This window comes from Glandiceps talaboti, chromosome 3 (assembly GCF_964340395.1).
Source record: "Glandiceps talaboti chromosome 3, keGlaTala1.1, whole genome shotgun sequence".
Lineage (NCBI taxonomy): Eukaryota > Metazoa > Hemichordata > Enteropneusta > Spengelidae > Glandiceps > Glandiceps talaboti.
The window spans coordinates 1,645,001-1,664,139 of record NC_135551.1 but is presented as its reverse complement, the minus strand read 5'-3'; the positions used below and the strand labels follow the sequence as shown (position 1 = coordinate 1,664,139).

The 19,139-nt window shown below is 36.6% G+C and overlaps 2 protein-coding genes across 2 annotated transcripts in view; one reads left to right on the top strand and one right to left on the bottom strand.

Moving 5' to 3' along the window:
- Positions 1-1,977: 1,977 nt before the first annotated feature.
- LOC144432651 (uncharacterized) lies at positions 1,978-2,766 on the bottom strand. The gene has a single exon (XM_078120917.1). The coding sequence runs from the start codon at positions 2,764-2,766 to the stop codon at positions 1,978-1,980; it is 789 nt and encodes a 262-aa protein (XP_077977043.1).
- A 1,372-nt stretch (positions 2,767-4,138) lies between these two features.
- LOC144432800 (vacuolar protein sorting-associated protein VTA1 homolog) overlaps positions 4,139-19,139 on the top strand; it is a 35,858-nt gene continuing 20,857 nt past the window's right edge. Inside the window, exons 1-3 of the mRNA XM_078121078.1 lie at positions 4,139-4,247; positions 10,790-10,884; positions 18,425-18,552. Of these exons, the coding sequence (XP_077977204.1) occupies positions 4,139-4,247; positions 10,790-10,884; positions 18,425-18,552 (332 nt within the window). The remainder of the gene's footprint in view (positions 4,248-10,789; positions 10,885-18,424; positions 18,553-19,139) is intronic.

Sequence of the window (19,139 nt, the reverse complement as noted above, 5' to 3'; positions counted from 1 at the left end):
GTAACATCCCGGCGGTGGCAGTCCCTGGATGGGTCGGGTACTCATGCTTAATTGTTAGCGAAATTTCAAATGTACCCCTTTCCCCGGAATATTTCAATGAAAAACACATTATACCGTGAGTGTAAACATATATTACCATTTAGTCGGATCAGTAGATGTTTACACTCACGGCATAATGCGTTAATTTGGGCAAATAGTGAGTTTGTTCTAGCAAGCTACTAATTAATGCAAAGCTGATAAACTCAGATAAGACATTGATATCAGGTAGGAAATAGAAATAAACAGTATTAGGAAACAGTATTTAAAACTTTATTTGAAATATACAGAAAATAATATTAGAAATCTGGAAAATCGCGAGTACAAAATTGATCATTGGTCCTTTACCCTGTGTCATAACTCATTAACTGTGCTACAAACATTATACAAATTGAGGTTGAGTGTTCCATTGAAACACCACATGCACACACACACACACACACACACACACACACACACACAGACAGACATGTATACATATGCATACATACATACGTACGTACACACACATACATACATACATACACACATACATACGTACGCACGTACGTACGTACGTACGTACGTACATACATACATACATACATACATACATACATACATACATACATACATACATACATACATACATACATACATAGAAATGCATAAGGAACTAATAAACCAGTCCGTATATATAGCTGTTAAATCCGACGTTTCGAATAAATATTCTTTTTCAAAGGAAAAATTGGCGAGACACAAAAATGCCAGGTCAAAACCCGAACATTTTCTAAATAACAATACATACATACATACATACATACATACATACATACATACATACATACATACATACATACATACATACATACATACATACATACATACATACAGCATCACTCAAACTTGAGGACCTTATGCAGTTTATTAACTACATATGTAATTTTAATCCTGCTATTCAGTATACTTATGATATTTCAGAACTAACAATCAATTTCCTTGACATCTTCCTTAGGATTGATGGTGATGATATAGCTACATCTATTTATACTAAACCTACTGATTCACATTCATATTTGCAGTCTGGTTCATCACATCCTAATAAGTGTAAAGATTCCATTCCCTATTCACAATTACTTCGTTTACGTCGTATTTGTAGTAGTGATTTGGATTTCAGAAAAAGGTCTGCTGAATTTTGCACGTACTTCCATCAACGTGGTTATCCTATGTCTGTTACCAACGCGGCTTTACATAAAGTATCATCTTTGTCTAGGGAAGCTTGTATCAAATCACATGATCAGAGGAGTAACAACGATCGTCCCATACTAGCTCTTACATACCATCCCTTTTCAACTAGAGTTAAAGACATTATATACAAGCATTTTAATATCTTACGTTCTAATAGGATTACCAATTCATTGTTTCCTGCAGTACCATTAACAGCTTGGCGTCGTGATACCAGTCTTAGAGATATGGTGGTACGTACAGAACAACGTGAATTAGAAGTTAATGCTGGTTCTTTTCCGTGCGATCGTACTCGATGTGGTACATGTCGTTTCATTATTAATACTAATCATGTTTTTGGCCCTAAGAACAGTGTGCCTGTTACAAGTAGATTTACTTGTATTAGTACTAATGTAGTGTATTGCATTACATGTCAAAAATGTGGTTTTCTATATATAAGTTTAAGTTTAAGTTTATTTATTTTCTAAAGCGCCTTTTCTATTTAAAATATTCAAAAGCGCTGCACATAAAATACAAAAACGTAAATAAGGTGAATGCTACAAAAACAAGTATACCGTTAACACCCTTAAAATGTCAAATGTTAAAAGGATAGTGAATGGTCATTAAAATTATAGACTGAGACTTGTTATAAAAGCCTTAAAAAATGTCAAATATTAAAACGAACGTAAATGACCACTAAAATAATATAAATTTTGTACTCTGAGTCAAATAACCAAATCACAATTCATGATACATTTTAAAGAGGTGTGTTTTAAGTTTTCGTTTAAAATGTTCAAGTTCTGAAAGGTCTTTGAGATCATCAGGAATGGAATTCCATAGTCTAGGTCCTGCAATGGCCAGGGCACGATCATTAATCTTGTTATAAGAACGGGGAATTACAAGATTTCTAACGGAGTTTTTGCGTAAATTATAACGAGGCTTATCAGGGCGGACAAACATGTCACGAATATAAACAGGTGCTGCGTTATTTAGAGCTTTAAAAACTGTGAGGATAACTTTGAAATCAACTCTTGCCTTTACAGGAAGCCAGTGTAACTCAATGAGAGTTTTGGAGATACTGTCGTACTTTCTTAACCCTTTAACCACACGTGCCGCATTATTCTGAACTCGTTGCAACCTATCAAACAAGTATTGCGACATTCCAAACATTATGGTATTCGCATAATCTAGATGTGAAGTAATTAGAGAATGAACTAATGTTTCAGTTGCGCTTTGATTTAAATATTTCCGGATCTGACGAATATTGTGTAAGTTGTGGTTCACTTTCTTGCAGATTTGATTGACATGGCGATCCATTGATAGATTAGAGTCTAGCCATCCACCCAAATTACGTACATGGTCTACTACTTGTATTTGATCATTTCCGACTGCAATATGTTCAATTGTAGTCTTTGCTAATTGTTGAGGTGTTCCTAAGATCATGACTTCTGTTTTGCTATCGTTTAACTTGAGTCGATGTGTTGTCATCCAGGACTGAATATCCCGTATACACCTCTCTATACACATTGTGACCTCGGTTTGATCACTTATCCGGGGCTTGAACATCTTTACGAGTTGTGTGTCATCTGCGTAACCATGAGAAGTTATCATATGTTTGTTAATGACGTGTTTGTTAATATAGGTTCAACTGTACGTCGTCTTGGTGATCGTTTCGTGGAACATCTCCGTTTGACCAGACAAAGGAATCGTAACTATCCCGTATCTATGCATTTTATTACAAACGATCATAATGTATCAGATATGTCCATTTCAGGAATTTGTAAGGTCTCTGGTGATGAGAAAGCTTTGAGGTTGAAGGAAGAAGAAATCATTTTCCGTCTTGGAACGCTGGAACCCCTTGGAATTAATAGATTATTCTCGTCTTTCCCAATCTAATTATCATGATTATTGGGTATTTTTTAAATTTCAGGCGTATTCTATTGGGTTCTATTAGGTGCGTGCGAATTTAAGAACTTATCCCACGTACAACCGTTTATTTATATCACGCGCGGTTTTGTTCCATTATATTTAGAAATGTTCGGGTTGTCACCTGGCATTTCTCTGTCTCGCCAATTTTTCCTTTGAAAAAGAATATTTATTCGAAACGTCGGATTTAACAGCTATTTATACGGACTGGTTTATTAGTTCCTTATGCATTTTTTTCTACATACATACATACATACATACATACATACATACATACATACATACATACATACATACATACATACATACATACATACATACATACATACATACATACATACATACATACATACAATATCAAACTTTTTATTTTGAATTTGAATTTCCTTATAACATTATGGATGTAGCATATTTCAAGAGGACGTGGTAGCAATGAATGCAGCTTATTCCCAAAGTAGTACCATAGGTAAAATTTGAAATTAAGTGGTATTAATTGAATCAAAGTTTGAGGGAGCCAAGTGGGGGTGAGTACCAGTGGGGATTTTTGTATTTCAAGGACTAAAAGAATGCTTTCTGGTGTGCTATTTTAACATGTCAAATTTTGAGTAGCCCTTCTTTCACTCCCCAATTTTTGGGTAACCCCCCCTTTCACTCCCCAGTTTTTGAGTGACCCCCCCCCCCCATTCCTCCGACCCCCAGGTCGTAAATAATGACGGCTCCCTTAAACGATTGTAATACTACACACAATGTACTAATCAACACCAACTTGATCTATACAGAACGCAGCTGCTCGCTTCATAAATAAAGAAGTTTGAACACATCACACCTGTTTTATTCGATCTTCACTGGCTACCTGTTTAGCACAGAATCAAGTTCAAAATTGCCCAAACAAACTGTCAACAGGTGGTCACCTCATTTCAAATCGGTGACGTCATTATAGCATGACTGTAACAGTGCGCATGTGCGATTCAAAATGGCCTCTTTCAAGCTTCCTCCTGTACCGATTACGTTAAAAGCTCTCCGACACTATGTTGACATTGCCAAGGAGCATGACACGAGAGACCCAGTCGTTTCTTTTTACTGTAAGTATCACCCTGCAAAATGTCTAAGCTGATGATTCAGTGTGTCTAAACGTATTGATGATTTATTTGTATTGTTTTGATTGAGTCAGCTTGCACTGCTATACACGTATTATTGTTGTGTCGGCTAGAACTATAATACATATATGTACGTTCATGGTTTTCAGATCTTGCAGACTTGATACATTAACGCATGTTCTTGACTCGTGTCACATCACTTCACGTTTGAATACGTCATCACAATCACATTTGGTGTTGGCGACAATGTAACAATGTTTACAAAGTACATATCAATTATGTTACTATGTCTGCTTTCACAAAAACTTGTGGGGAGGAGGTATGTGGTCGGAAGATTTTTTTAAAGTACCCCCTCCTTGCCATAGCCCAACATTTTGAAGTACCCCCTCTGCCTGGATCAAACATTTTGAAGCCCCCCCCCCCCCGCCACATTTTAAATATCAGATAATTTTTTACAATATACACACACTCATGATACATACATATATACTGATCACATTACCATCCAAGTACCCTACCTGTAAAACAATGTCTACCAAAACATTCTCTTTGCAAAAATTAAAACGCGTCTTACTATTTCTGTCCCTTTGTACTGAGATAATTGGGAACTTTTTCCTTTAAAAATAATCTGTCAAACATGTCATTGTCCTTTTGCTGGTGTTTTTTAAGTACTAGGCATATGATCATTTTTTAATTGATAGCAACATGTCTTTAGATATCACGTTTGAAAATATTTTGTCATTATTTTAAAACTATTTCTCTATTTTTGAGGATACATGGACTTGGAGGCTCTTAGTTTTTTATCTGAAGACAAAACCTCTCTGTTACACCTAAAAGAAAATTATTGCCATTACTTCATTAATAGACTACATGTAACTGTTCTTACATGATCAGCTGTCCAACTGCATCTTTGATTACTGTTCAATAGTGTATTATTTCCTTGATGTATTGCAGTTGAATGTCTCCTTAATTACAGTTTCAAATGTTGATGTACAGCATGTAAAAACAGTTTTGTATTGGAATGTGACTCAGTTCACTAATTCATTCTCTGCAATACATTCTATGGTAACTTTATTGGAATGTGACTCAGTTCACTACCTCATTCCCTGCAATACATTCTAGGGTAACTTTATTGGAATGTGACTCAGTTCACTACCTCATTCTCTGCAATACATTCTAGGGTAACTTTATTGGAATGTGACTCAGTTCACTACTTCATTCTCTGCAATACATTCATGGGTAACTTTATTGGAATGTGACTCAGTTCACTACCTCATTCCCTGCAATACATTCTAGGGTAACTTTATTGGAATGTGACTCAGTTCACTACTTCATTCTCTGCAATACATTCATGGGTAACTTTATTGGAATGTGACTAAGTTCACTACCTCATTCCCTGCAATACATTCTAGGGTAACTTTATTGGAATGTGACTCAGTTCACTAATTCATTCTCTGCAATACATTCATGGGTAACTTTATTGGAATGTGACTCAGTTCACTACCTCATTCCCTGCAATACATTCTAGGGTAACTTTATTGGAATGTGACTCAGTTCACTACCTCATTCCCTGCAATACATTCTAGGGTAACTTTATTGGAATGTGACTCAGTTCACTACCTCATTCCCTGCAATACATTCTAGGGTAACTTTATTGGAATGTGACTCAGTTCACTACCTCATTCTCTGCAATACATTCTAGGGTAACTTTATTGGAATGTGACTCAGTTCACTACATCATTCCCTGCAATACATTCTAGGGTAACTTTATTGGAATGTGACTCAGTTCACTACCTCATTCCCTGCAATACATTCTAGGGTAACTTTATTGGAATGTGACTCAGTTCACTACTTCATTCTCTGCAATACATTCATGGGTAACTTTATTGGAATGTGACTCAGTTCACTACCTCATTCCCTGCAATACATTCTAGGGTAACTTTATTGGAATGTGACTCAGTTCACTACCTCATTCCCTGCAATACATTCTAGGGTAACTTTATTGGAATGTGACTCAGTTCACTACCTCATTCCCTGCAATACATTCTAGGGTAACTTTATTGGAATGTGACTTAGTTCGTTCACTACCTCATTCCCTGCAATACATTCTAGGGTAACTTTATTGGAATGTGACTCAGTTCACTACCTCATTCCCTGCAATACATTCTAGGGTAACTTTATTGGAATGTGACTTAGTTCGTTCACTACCTCATTCCCTGCAATACATTCTAGGGTAACTTTATTGGAATGTGACTCAGTTCACTACCTCATTCCCTGCAATACATTCATGGGTAACTTTATTGGAATGTGACTTAGTTCGTTCACTACCTCATTCCCTGCAATACATTCTAGGGTAACTTTATTGGAATGTGACTTAGTTCGTTCACTACCTCATTCCCTGCAATACATTCTAGGGTAACTTTATTGGAATGTGACTCAGTTCACTACCTCATTCCCTGCAATACATTCTAGGGTAACTTTATTGGAATGTGACTCAGTTCACTACCTCATTCCCTGCAATACATTCTAGGGTAACTTTATTGGAATGTGACTTAGTTCGTTCACTACCTCATTCCCTGCAATACATTCTAGGGTAACTTTATTGGAATGTGACTCAGTTCACTACCTCATTCCCTGCAATACATTCTAGGGTAACTTTATTGGAATGTGACTCAGTTCACTACCTCATTCCCTGCAATACATTCTAGGGTAACTTTATTGGAATGTGACTCAGTTCACTACCTCATTCTCTGCAATACATTCTAGGGTAACTTTATTGGAATGTGACTCAGTTCACTACCTCATTCTCTGCAATACATTCTAGGGTAACTTTATTGGAATGTGACTCAGTTCACTACCTCATTCTCTGCAATACATTCTAGGGTAACTTTATTGGAATGTGACTCAGTTCACTACCTCATTCTCTGCAATACATTCTAGGGTAACTTTATTGGAATGTGACTCAGTTCACTACCTCATTCTCTGCAATACATTCTAGGGTAACTTTATTGGAATGTGACTCAGTTCGCTACTTCATTCTCTGCAATACATTCTATGGTAACTTTATTGGAATGTGACTCAGTTCACTACTTCATTCTCTGCAATACATTCTAGGGTAACTTTATTGGAATGTGACTCAGTTCACTACCTCATTCCCTGCAATACATTCATGGGTAACTTTATTGGAATGTGACTTAGTTCGTTCACTACCTCATTCCCTGCAATACATTCTAGGGTAACTTTATTGGAATGTGACTTAGTTCGTTCACTACATCATTCCCTGCAATACATTCTAGGGTAACTTTATTGGAATGTGACTCAGTTCACTACCTCATTCCCTGCAATACATTCTAGGGTAACTTTATTGGAATGTGACTTAGTTCACTACCTCATTCTCTGCAATACATTCTAGGGTAACTTTATTGGAATGTGACTCAGTTCACTACCTCATTCCCTGCAATACATTCTAGGGTAACTTTATTGGAATGTGACTTAGTTCGTTCACTACCTCATTCCCTGCAATACATTCTAGGGTAACTTTATTGGAATGTGACTCAGTTCACTACCTCATTCCCTGCAATACATTCTAGGGTAACTTTATTGGAATGTGACTCAGTTCACTACCTCATTCCCTGCAATACATTCTAGGGTAACTTTATTGGAATGTGACTCAGTTCACTACCTCATTCCCTGCAATACATTCTAGGGTAACTTTATTGGAATGTGACTCAGTTCACTACCTCATTCTCTGCAATACATTCTAGGGTAACTTTATTGGAATGTGACTCAGTTCACTACCTCATTCTCTGCAATACATTCTAGGGTAACTTTATTGGAATGTGACTAAGTTCACTACTTCATTCTCTGCAATACATTCTAGGGTAACTTTATTGGAATGTGACTCAGTTCGCTACTTCATTCTCTGCAATACATTCTAGGGTAACTTTATTGGAATGTGACTCAGTTCACTACCTCATTCTCTGCAATACATTCTATGGTAACTTTATTGGAATGTGACTCAGTTCGCTACTTCATTCTCTGCAATACATTCTGGGGTAACTTTATTGGAATGTGACTCAGTTCACTACCTCATTCCCTGCAATACATTCTGGGGTAACTTTATTGGAATGTGACTCAGTTCGCTACTTCATTCTCTGCAATACATTCTAGGGTAACTTTATTGGAATGTGACTCAGTTCACTACCTCATTCCATGCAGTACATTCATGGGTAACTTTATTGGAATGTGACTCAGTTCACTACCTCATTCCATGCAGTACATTCATGGGTAACTTTATTGGAATGTGACTCAGTTCACTACTTCATTCTCTGCAATACATTCTAGGGTAACTTTATTGGAATGTGACTCAGTTCACTACCTCATTCCCTGCAATACATTCTAGGGTAACTTTATTGGAATGTGACTCAGTTCACTACTCCATTCTCTGCAATACATTCTAGGGTAACTTTATTGGAATGTGACTCAGTTCACTACCTCATTCTCTGCAATACATTCTAGGGTAACTTTATTGGAATGTGACTCAGTTCACTACTTCATTCCCTGCAATACATTCTAGGGTAACTTTATTGGAATGTGACTCAGTTCACTACCTCATTCCCTGCAATACATTCTAGGGTAACTTTATTGGAATGTGACTTAGTTCACTACTTCATTCCCTGCAATACATTCTAGGGTAACTTTATTGGAATGTGACTCAGTTCACTACTTCATTCCCTGCAATACATTCTAGGGTAACTTTAAAAGTTGATTTCATGTCATAGTATTTTAAGTATCTATTTATATATACTTATATTTATGCAAAGTTTAAAAGTATAAAACAGTTTATTTCTCTTTTTCTCTAGGATAGTTAACTTGCCAAATATTATTAAATTTTGTTACACATTTAGAAGCTGGTGTTGAACTCACCATTTCTAGAAAGTATCTATGTCTTAGAATTTATGTTGTAAAGTTATAGTCTTGTCAATAGGAGAGGAATTTTACAAGCATGTTTTACAGATTTTTTGATATTTGTCAACCACTTCATTTGTTGCATGTTCCTCTCAAGTGACTCTTTATCATTGACATTCTACTTTGGCAGCAGGCTGAGATACAGTTTTCTTTAAAAACTTCTGAGAGTTTTTTTTAATATATGAAATGTTGCATCCATATTTGTCGTCTATGCTAGGTACTAAAATCAGTTTAGTTAGATATCACTTAGGAACAATGGAAGGATGGTCATATTAAACCAAATATTTTCAGTAAAGTGGAAAGGGAAACTTGAAACGTACAATACTGTATAGCATATCAGAATACCACCAAGCTGTGTGATGGAAGTCTAGTTTGGTTAAGATCACTCAGAGTCTAGTTTGGTTAAGATCACTCAGAGTCTAGTTTGGCTAACATCACTGAGAGTCTAGGTTGGCTAACATCACTGAGAGTCTAGGTTGGCTAACATCACAGAGAGTCTAGGTTGACTTAGATCACTCAGAGTCTAGTTTGGCTAAGATCACATAGAGCCTAGGTTGGCTAACATCACAGAGAGTCTAGGTTGGCTAACATCACAGAGAGTCTAGGTTGGGTAAGATCACTGAGAGTCTAGGTTGACTTAGATCACATAAGCCTAGGTTGTCTAAGATCACAGAGAGTCTAGGTTGGGTAACATCACTGAGAGTCTAGGTTGGCTAAGATCACATAGAGCCTAGGTTGGGTAACATCACTGAGAGTCTAGGATGGCTAAGATCATGGAGAGTCTAGGTTGGCTAAGATGACTGAGAGTCTAGGTTGGCTAAGATGACAGAGAGTCTAGGTTGGCTAAGATCACAGAGAGTCTAGGTTGGCTAAGATGACTGTGAGTCTAGGTTGGCTAAGATCACAGAGAGTCTAGGTTGGCTAAGATGACTGAGAGTCTAGGTTGGCTAAGATCACTGTGAGTCTAGGTTGGCTAAGATCACAGAGAGTCTAGGTTGGCTAAGATGACTGAGAGTCTAGGTTGGCTAACATCACTGAGAGTCTAGGTTGGCTAAGATCACAGAGAGTCTAGGTTGGCTAAGATCACTGAGAGTGAGAGTCTAGTTTGGCTAACATCACAGAGAGTCTAGGTTGGCTAAGATCACAGAGAGTCTAGGTTGGCTAAGATGACTGAGAGTCTAGGTTGGCTAAGATCACAGAGAGTCTAGGTTGGCTAAGATGACTGAGAGTCTAGGTTGACTTAGATCACTCAGAGTCAAAATGTAAATTGGCTAAGGTGGGGATGCTTTTATGAAAAAACATCAGTGTAAGTGCATTTTTATGAAATACAAAATTGTTAAACAGACAGTTGAACAAATTGCACACCAGGGCACCAGATATACTATTTTGTCAACAAAATGCCAGATTTCCAGACGATGACCTCCAAAATGTATTAAAAACAACCATCAATTCTAAGTTCATCCTTTCCTAAAAATTATAAATTATTGTTACCGGTGTTTAAGTCCTCTTATGAATTTTTTGTAAATATTAAATTAAGAATTGTTTCCATCCAACTTCAGGTCGTCGGTTTGCCATGGAAGATGGGATGAAGATAGACAGTAAATCACCTGATGCCAGGAAGTTTCTAGTTGCATTAATGGACTGCTTAGAACAGGTACTCAGTACAATGTAAATATTGCATTTGTATGAAGACAAGTTAGTGTTGTAGAAATGAACATTTCTACTCACAGGTACTCAGTACAATGTAAATATTGCCAGGGTTCGCACAGTCCTGGAAACCCTGAAATTTCAAATGCTCCCTGGAAACCCCTAGAAAATGATCATGATCGATTAAGTGATGATCGACATTTCTGTCTGTGCTCGAGCCACCCATTCATAAGATTCACTACACTCGTAATTGTGAAATGGCGAACATATTTTCAAACCCTTTCGCCACACTAACCCAGACAGTCAAATGATCGTTCCAAGAGAAACTTTGCCCCACAGACTGTGCCTATAGTTGCAAAGTTGAATGGGCACCTCAATGTTTGTTTTGATCTTGTGTATTGCTACTCCCGTCGTCATTTCAGCAATATAATATTGTAACAGTCCCAGGTTAACAGAAGGTGTGATAGCAAGATTATCAGAATGTAGCGAGTATCAAAGCAAGATTACTGTGATGTTGTAGCGAGTATCAAAGCAAGATTATCGTAACATTGTAGCGAGTATCAAAGCATCACCAACCCCGATTAGAAGTTTTTACAAGTTTGGTGCATGGGTCGACATACTGCAAGCTCACGCATGGCAATACTAGGCCTAGGGAAGTGGAGTTGAATTTCTGGGTTGAAGTACGGTTTTGATTTTTATGTTGTCGATAATTGGTATTTATTTTACATGTTGAGTTGAGTAATCGCGGTGTTCGGTAACACATGGCGTCCATACATAAACATTGAGATGCAAGGGATGAACGTATTCAGTTATTCATAGCACAAAATGTTGTTAGGGACGATATCAAAATCAGACACACCATAATTACGTGTCTTCACGAGTAGCGACGAGTAGCTCCGATGTACTACGTGAAACAGGCGATAATGCTGTGTTCAGGGTTCTGCCAAGCTTGAGAGTAGTCATGGTCACTAATTGATATTCACGCTAATTTAATATTCATGAATAAATTAATGCTACACTCAAAGTACATGGTGTATGATCAAAGTTGCAAAAGAAAAAGTTAAAACCAACTTTTCTTTCTCTACAGATTTAAAACTCTAATCTCAATCTTTGCATATCAAATTTTTTCAATCACAGTTTTTGATTAGTTTTCTCAGAAAAGCTAAAGTTGTTTCAATCAAACTAAATATCCAAAGACGACTGCAGTTTCAAAACTCTAAAAAGTTGCGTATACCCACACATATGCATCACGTTTAAGACGAAATCTCGTGATACATGAGACCTCACAATAGTTTGTGATGTCACCACCCGCCATTTTGGAAATGACATATTTTCATCGTCGTGCTATGTACGATGTCAAACTACTAACTAAAAGTGTTTTCAGAGTAAAATTTAACAGAAAACTAATGATCGGACACAACGTCAACACTTTATAAAAAGATATATGAGGCTGTTATACTCTTTTGACGACGCTGAAGAATGCTAGTCAAAAGTCTGCAGCATTGTATTTGCTCTGTAATTCACACATACTCATTGTACATGCAGATATCAATGTATATCGTCAGCTGTTGTCAGTTCACACTTCATCTTTATAAATAGTCGAGTATTTGTCATTATTGTGTAATTAATGGTTGTCTACATTGTTCTTTTCTCAAAGACATTTTAATACTTCATTATCTTTTAAATCAATACGCCCATGTGGGCAGAAAATGAAAGTACAATTATTAAAGTGAGCGTTTGTGGGGTTGATGGTAACCAATTGTGACACTTGAAGGTGGTGGTCGGCAACCTTGGAGTAGAGGTCGCCAAGACTGAGTCCCGGACGGTGCCAGACGGTGCCGACCGGCTTTATTGTGATAATTTTGCTACTTTTTGCTGTCCGCGCAATTCACTAAATTTAATACCTGCCCTTAATTAGTGTTTTACAGTATGCAGAAAAAATAAACTGTTCAGAGATGCATGAAAACATGACAAAGGTTACACTTGATAAATGGTGTTTCTCAAAGAAAAATTGTTGAAATACTATGATGAATTGGTTGATAGTGACATGGATGTAGTAGAGGATAGTCTCTAGCTGTAATAATTGTAGCATTGGTTTTGATTTTGAGTTGAAGAAAAACCTACCTCAAAACCAAAACTAACGCTGCAATTTCTTACTTGTCTGTGAATTACTGCAGCTAATGAACATTTATCTTGTTAACGAAGACCGGAAATACTTATCGTTGGCAACTGTCATAAGTACAACATATGAGGCATTCATAATCCTCTCCTAATACATCCATGATAGGGATATGCTTAATCAGCATATACAATGTAAACTCATATTTGAGCACCCAAAAAAAATACACCAGTAAACTGGCAAGAATTCAAACTAGCATTGATAGTAAAGATTTTGATGGAGGAAATGCATAGTATCACAGTATTGAGTCATTGTATTAAAATAATAAGACAATGAAACAGAGATTAAAAGATATATAGACAAACAAATTGATATTTTCAATGTTTAAAGTTTGCCATAATAGCCAAATGGCTAATGTTTTTTGAAACTAGCATCTTGCATAGTGTCGATTTTATTTACAATATTTTCTGACATGTTATGGGAACCCTTGTTAATTTCTCCACGTCCACATCAGCCAATTAGATGTCATTCAATAAAATATACTTTGGTGGTCAACACCTCGAATACCCCTGGAAAACTGACGAAAAACACCTGGAAAGTCCTGGAATTTTGTTTTGCTTTAAGTGTATTAACCCTGATATATGCAAATGACCAGAAGAGGCATGTACCAGATGCTATAGTCACCCATCTTCACTCATGTAAACATGTACATGTACATCATATTAAAATGCATGACGTAGATACACAGACTTCCAAAACATGAATGGATGTTATGTTATATTGATTGTATGTAATAGTCAAAGTATTTTCCATTTTGGTTGTGTTATCAGTTAGTGATTTGAAAGAGATTGAAATAAAATGAGATTGAATTTGAAGCAAAAGGGACAAAGTCTGTATTTTTAAAAATTTGGATTACCTCCAATGAAATTTCATGGCTTAAAATTTAAAAAATTGTGATACACTATTAGAGTGTCACCTATCCTTCCATGGTGTAATATAACCCTTGATACATCTATGCTTCACATAACTTATGTCATAAGAGAAACGTCAGAACACCGTCACACAACTGTTGAGGCTTTTTATTAAGCTGCAATAATTATAGTCTTGTTTGTTTGTTTCTTATCCCTTTTTTGGGTATCGCGTATGTGATATCCAGTATTACTAATGCAAATTTGTCATATACTGAAATTTTCTTGCTGTGATCTTTTTATTTACTACTGGCCGAAGTACTACATATAAGTATTTTTGTGGGGTGGAAAGTAACAACACTACGTCCTCTTTGACCTACATTATCGCCCTGCAGAAGGCATTTCAAGTTCAATTACTTCAACCTCTTCTTTATATAGTGGGTAATGTCAATCAAGGTATGAGTTTATACATGTAGATTTCTGTTCACTTTTTGCCAATGCCAAGGGGTCACATGAGAGACACTTTACAATATGCACATTGCGTGTGCTTCCGCCAGGCATTGCATCAGTCGACCACATTCCCTAATAACATGAACCAGGATATGTATTCAGACTTTGGTAAACGAGTAAGCTCATACTCATAACCCAACATAAATTGTGTTGAATATGTTCATGTGTATAAGTTAATTCAGAAATGGTTGAAATTTAATTGAAATTTTGAATGTTGTTGAGACCATACAGTTCAGCTCACATAAAACCTAACCTGAGGGATCATCACACCTCATTCTCGGCTAGTGTGTTATCAGAAGTCCTTCTTTCCAGACACCATCAGGCTATGGAACACCCTGCCTAACCACATTACAGACAGCATAGACCTGGACACTTTCAAAGAGAAGGTCCAGTCAGTATCACTGCGGGACTAATGCAGAATGTACATATTTTGTTTAAACTTCCCTCTGCTGCTACACCGCCAGTACAACATTACTCATTCTGAGGACTGTACTTTTAAAGAAGAAGAAGAGTGCGCACATCACAAAAGGATCATTCTTGCACAATTGGGGTGCTAACTATGCATTGATGCACTGTTGTTGTTGCATCATCAAAGCATTTGCATTGAACAATGCTTGCATCTCTGACATAAAATAAACAGCACTTTATGCACACATGCTTTGTGACTTAGTAGTAATCCTGTACTCTGCTATCTAGATGTCAACAGATGCAATGTTTATAATGAGATGCTGATGCATTGTTAACTTGATGCACCATTAATGAGATGCTCTGTGGACACCTCAAAGGTGAAATTGAATGCTGTTTACATACACTAATCCCCAAGAGCATTGTTCATGAACTTTGCCTGCATGTTGCTTTAAAGATGCAAGCATAGTTCATGCACAATATCCCATTATGCTTGATCTGTACTGTACATGCAATCAATCATGCACAAAATGCTAGTAGACCGACAATATCGCCAGAGTAAACATGTATTTTACTTCTGCATTTACCGGCAAATTGTTGGTGTCAACACCGAGGGATTACCAGCTGCTATCTCTGTCCCTGGGCTGTTCTAAACATTTTAGTGTGCTTTTGCTCTTCTTCAAAGTTATGATTAACACAAAGAGACCTTGGTTATGGGCTTCTTGTCATCAGAAACCTGGTTAGTGATTGTGGTACATAATGTGTGAAACACAATGCACCATCATTCTTGGAAGTTTGCATCTGGGCAGTATGGCAGGGGTTCGCACACGCTCGAACAAACTTCTCTTGCTTCCTATATACATGTACACGGCATCACCCATGCTGACCTGTCATGATGTCAATGCTGTCATGAGTAAAGATTTGATTTGATTTGATTTGATTTGATATATTTCAGCACAAGAAAAATATCAGGATCAGTGATTGGGAAGTCTCAAAACACCAATGTGACAATGGCCCCATTCCAGCAAAAATGAATGGGCCATTTTCAATTTCAATGGGCCATTCAGAAATTCTAATGGGCCCAAGTTAGCATTCATGATCCAACAATAAAGCGAAATAGTTAAAATGAAGTAACCATCAATTCTACATTTTTATTGACAAAATATGAGCTCACACATAGGGAGGTTTCAAATGTGAAAGATGCATCTTTCAATCACAGGTCATTACATAACAGTTAATAACTATTATAACAAAATCAAAACAATGATGAGCACAGGGATATATGAGTCTCTATTTAACAGAGGTTTTTATTAGCCTCTTTTTGTCATGAAATTTCCTTAAGGATTCCTCAAAGTTGTGGTCTTTGAGACCTTTACCCTCAAGTCGAACTCGTAATAGTCTCTCACAATGTAGTGGTGAGAGCCTGTTTCTCATGAGACTTTATAGTATAGTAACGAGTTACTACGGAATGAATGGTGAGGTAGAATTGGCAACATTCGTTATTTCTGATAGGGCCTATAGGGGTACGAAAGTAAAAGTGTTCTTATGTAGTCACATGAAAATTAAATACATAAATAAGTATTTAGTAATATTTCTGCTTGTTATTGTTTGTACAGTAGGGAAGCATGTTCAAGTCGCGAACCGTAAGTCCGTACTGTATGAAGCCATGCAACCGTTGTAAGCCTGACACGGAAAAGTGGACATCGCGACGGTAGTTTTCTGTGGTAGCGATTTGAGTTGTTACCTACAAGATTAGTAATTGTGTTGATAAATTTATGCTTCAAGTATTTATTCTAAAACATCGGTGATCATAATCACTGATCGTAACATTCATTCAAGGAGTTGACGTCTTTTCTCATGCATGATGATCGCAGTGACGGTCAGGTGAGGTCATCAAAGGGCATGTAATTTGAATATCTTGAATCGTATTGGTTTGATCTATTTCACTATACCCGGGGAATGTATCGTGTATTCAAATAGTCAAACATGGATAGAGGGACATGAAACATTATAAGTATTCAGATTTGCTTTGCGAAAGACGACGTGTGGGGGCATCATTTCAAATAGCTGACGTGAGTTGGGTTTACAATGTACTTCCGTACTTCGCCTCTACCGAATCGGCACTCCAGCACTGAAGTGTCCAAATTTCACTGTTTGTGGCCACAGTGCACCTTTGTGGGTGCCAAGAAGTCGATTTCAATGTGCCAATTTTCAATTAAATGTGACTATGGCAATCACTGCAGGATATAGAAAACAATTACAACAGACAAAATAAACATTAATGTGCTGGGATAACATTGAAAAGTTAAAAACTTATTTCCACGGTGGTCCCACATAGAACAGACAAACTCAATGTTACCATAGATCAATAAAATCAACAATCAATAAAAAAGAAAGTCATCTTATGCACATCGATCCATTGAATTACAAAAGTATTCTTTCAACCTTTTCTTAAAAAGAGTACTAGAAGTTATGCTCTGTACATTACTTGATAAAAAGGTCCCAGTAAAAATAACAACATACAATCTCTAACGGGATGTGCGACACTTTACTACATGTACTTCCGCCTCCACCATGGCCTTCGACAAGGTGGTACTTTGCAATATATGTGATCATTTGGCTGTTGCTATGGGCGTCATCTTGTTGCTAGGCACATTTGCATACATTATTTGAATGTTAGTTCGTTCATCTTTCGATTACTTTTGATATCTATGCAATATTCATGATTAGTTGACTGTTGCTATGGGCGTGGTCTTGTTGCTGGGCAAATTTGCATACATTTTTTAATGTTTATTCTATTTTCTATTAATCCCTGTTCGATTTGCACTATATGTGATCATTTGGCTGTTGCTATGGGTGCAATCTTGTAGCTAGGCACATTTGCATACATGTTTATTCATTTGTCTTTCTATTCCTGTTGTTATCTTTGCAATATATGTGATCATTTGGCTGTTGCTATGGGCGTGATGTTGTTGCTAGGCAAATTTACGTACATTTTTTGAATGTTTCTTCAGTTGTCTATTAATCCCAGTTATCTTTCTGAAATACAGGACTGTTTGGCTGTTGCTGTTGGCATGGTCATGGTTGCTAGGGATATTTGCATACATTTTTTGAATGTTTACTCACTTGCCTACCAGATGATGATGTTATTTGACCAAAATATCCTGCCATTTGATTGTTGCTAAGGGCGTGGTCATGGGTGCTAGGGGCAATTGTGTCAAAATATTTTGAAGAAAATCTGCAGAATAACACTGAGAAACATCTCACCAAGTTTCAGTCTCATTAACCAAATACTTTTTGAGATATAAATTTTTGACCAAAATTCACATTTTGACACCTAATTAGCATAATGAGATCATTATAATTTATATGCTTAATATTTCTTCATCTATACACCCACAGATGCATCCCTTAAGACTTCTGTGTTACATCATAGACCCTAGGGTCTATGGTTACATGAATATTGCCCAAGGACAAGACATGACTAGTGTCCCTAAATGTAAATGAAGGTCACTGTGGGTCAGTCATCCATATGGTGTGATACAATCTAAGCCAATCGCTGAAGGCTATATAAAAGTGATGTGTTATATATTTTATCCTTTCAGATGAAGAAAGAGTTAGTCAATAATGAATCCATACACAATGAAGTGGTGGGAGAAGCACATATAGAAAACTATGCTATCAAAATATTCTCCTATGCCGACACTGAAGACAGAGCAGCTAGATTTAACAAGTAAGTACACTTACAAACAGCTAGATTTAACAAGTAAGTATACTTACAAACAGCTAGATTTAACAAGTAAATACACTTACAAACAGCTAGATTTAACAAGTAAATACACTTACAAACAGCTAGATTTAACAAGTAAATACACTTACAAACAACTAGATTTAACAAGTAAATACACTTACAAACAGCTAGATTTAACAAGTAAATACACTTACAAACAGCTAGATTTAACAAGTAAATACACTTACAAACAGCTAGATTTAACAAGTAAATACACTTACAAACAGCTAGATTTAACAAGTAAATACACTTACAAACAGCTAGATTTAACAAGTAAATACACTTACAAACAGCTAGATTTAACAAGTAAATACACTTACAAACAGCTAGATTTAACAAGTAAATACACTTACAAACAGCTAGATTTAACAAGTAAATACACTTACAAACAGCTAGATTTAACAAGTAAATACACTTACAAAAATATTCACAAAGTTTACTGATATTGTACCAGGAAATGGCTATCAAACACTGTGATGAATGTTATGGAAAATATTGGGATGATGATTTCCTTGAAAACAAGATGAAAC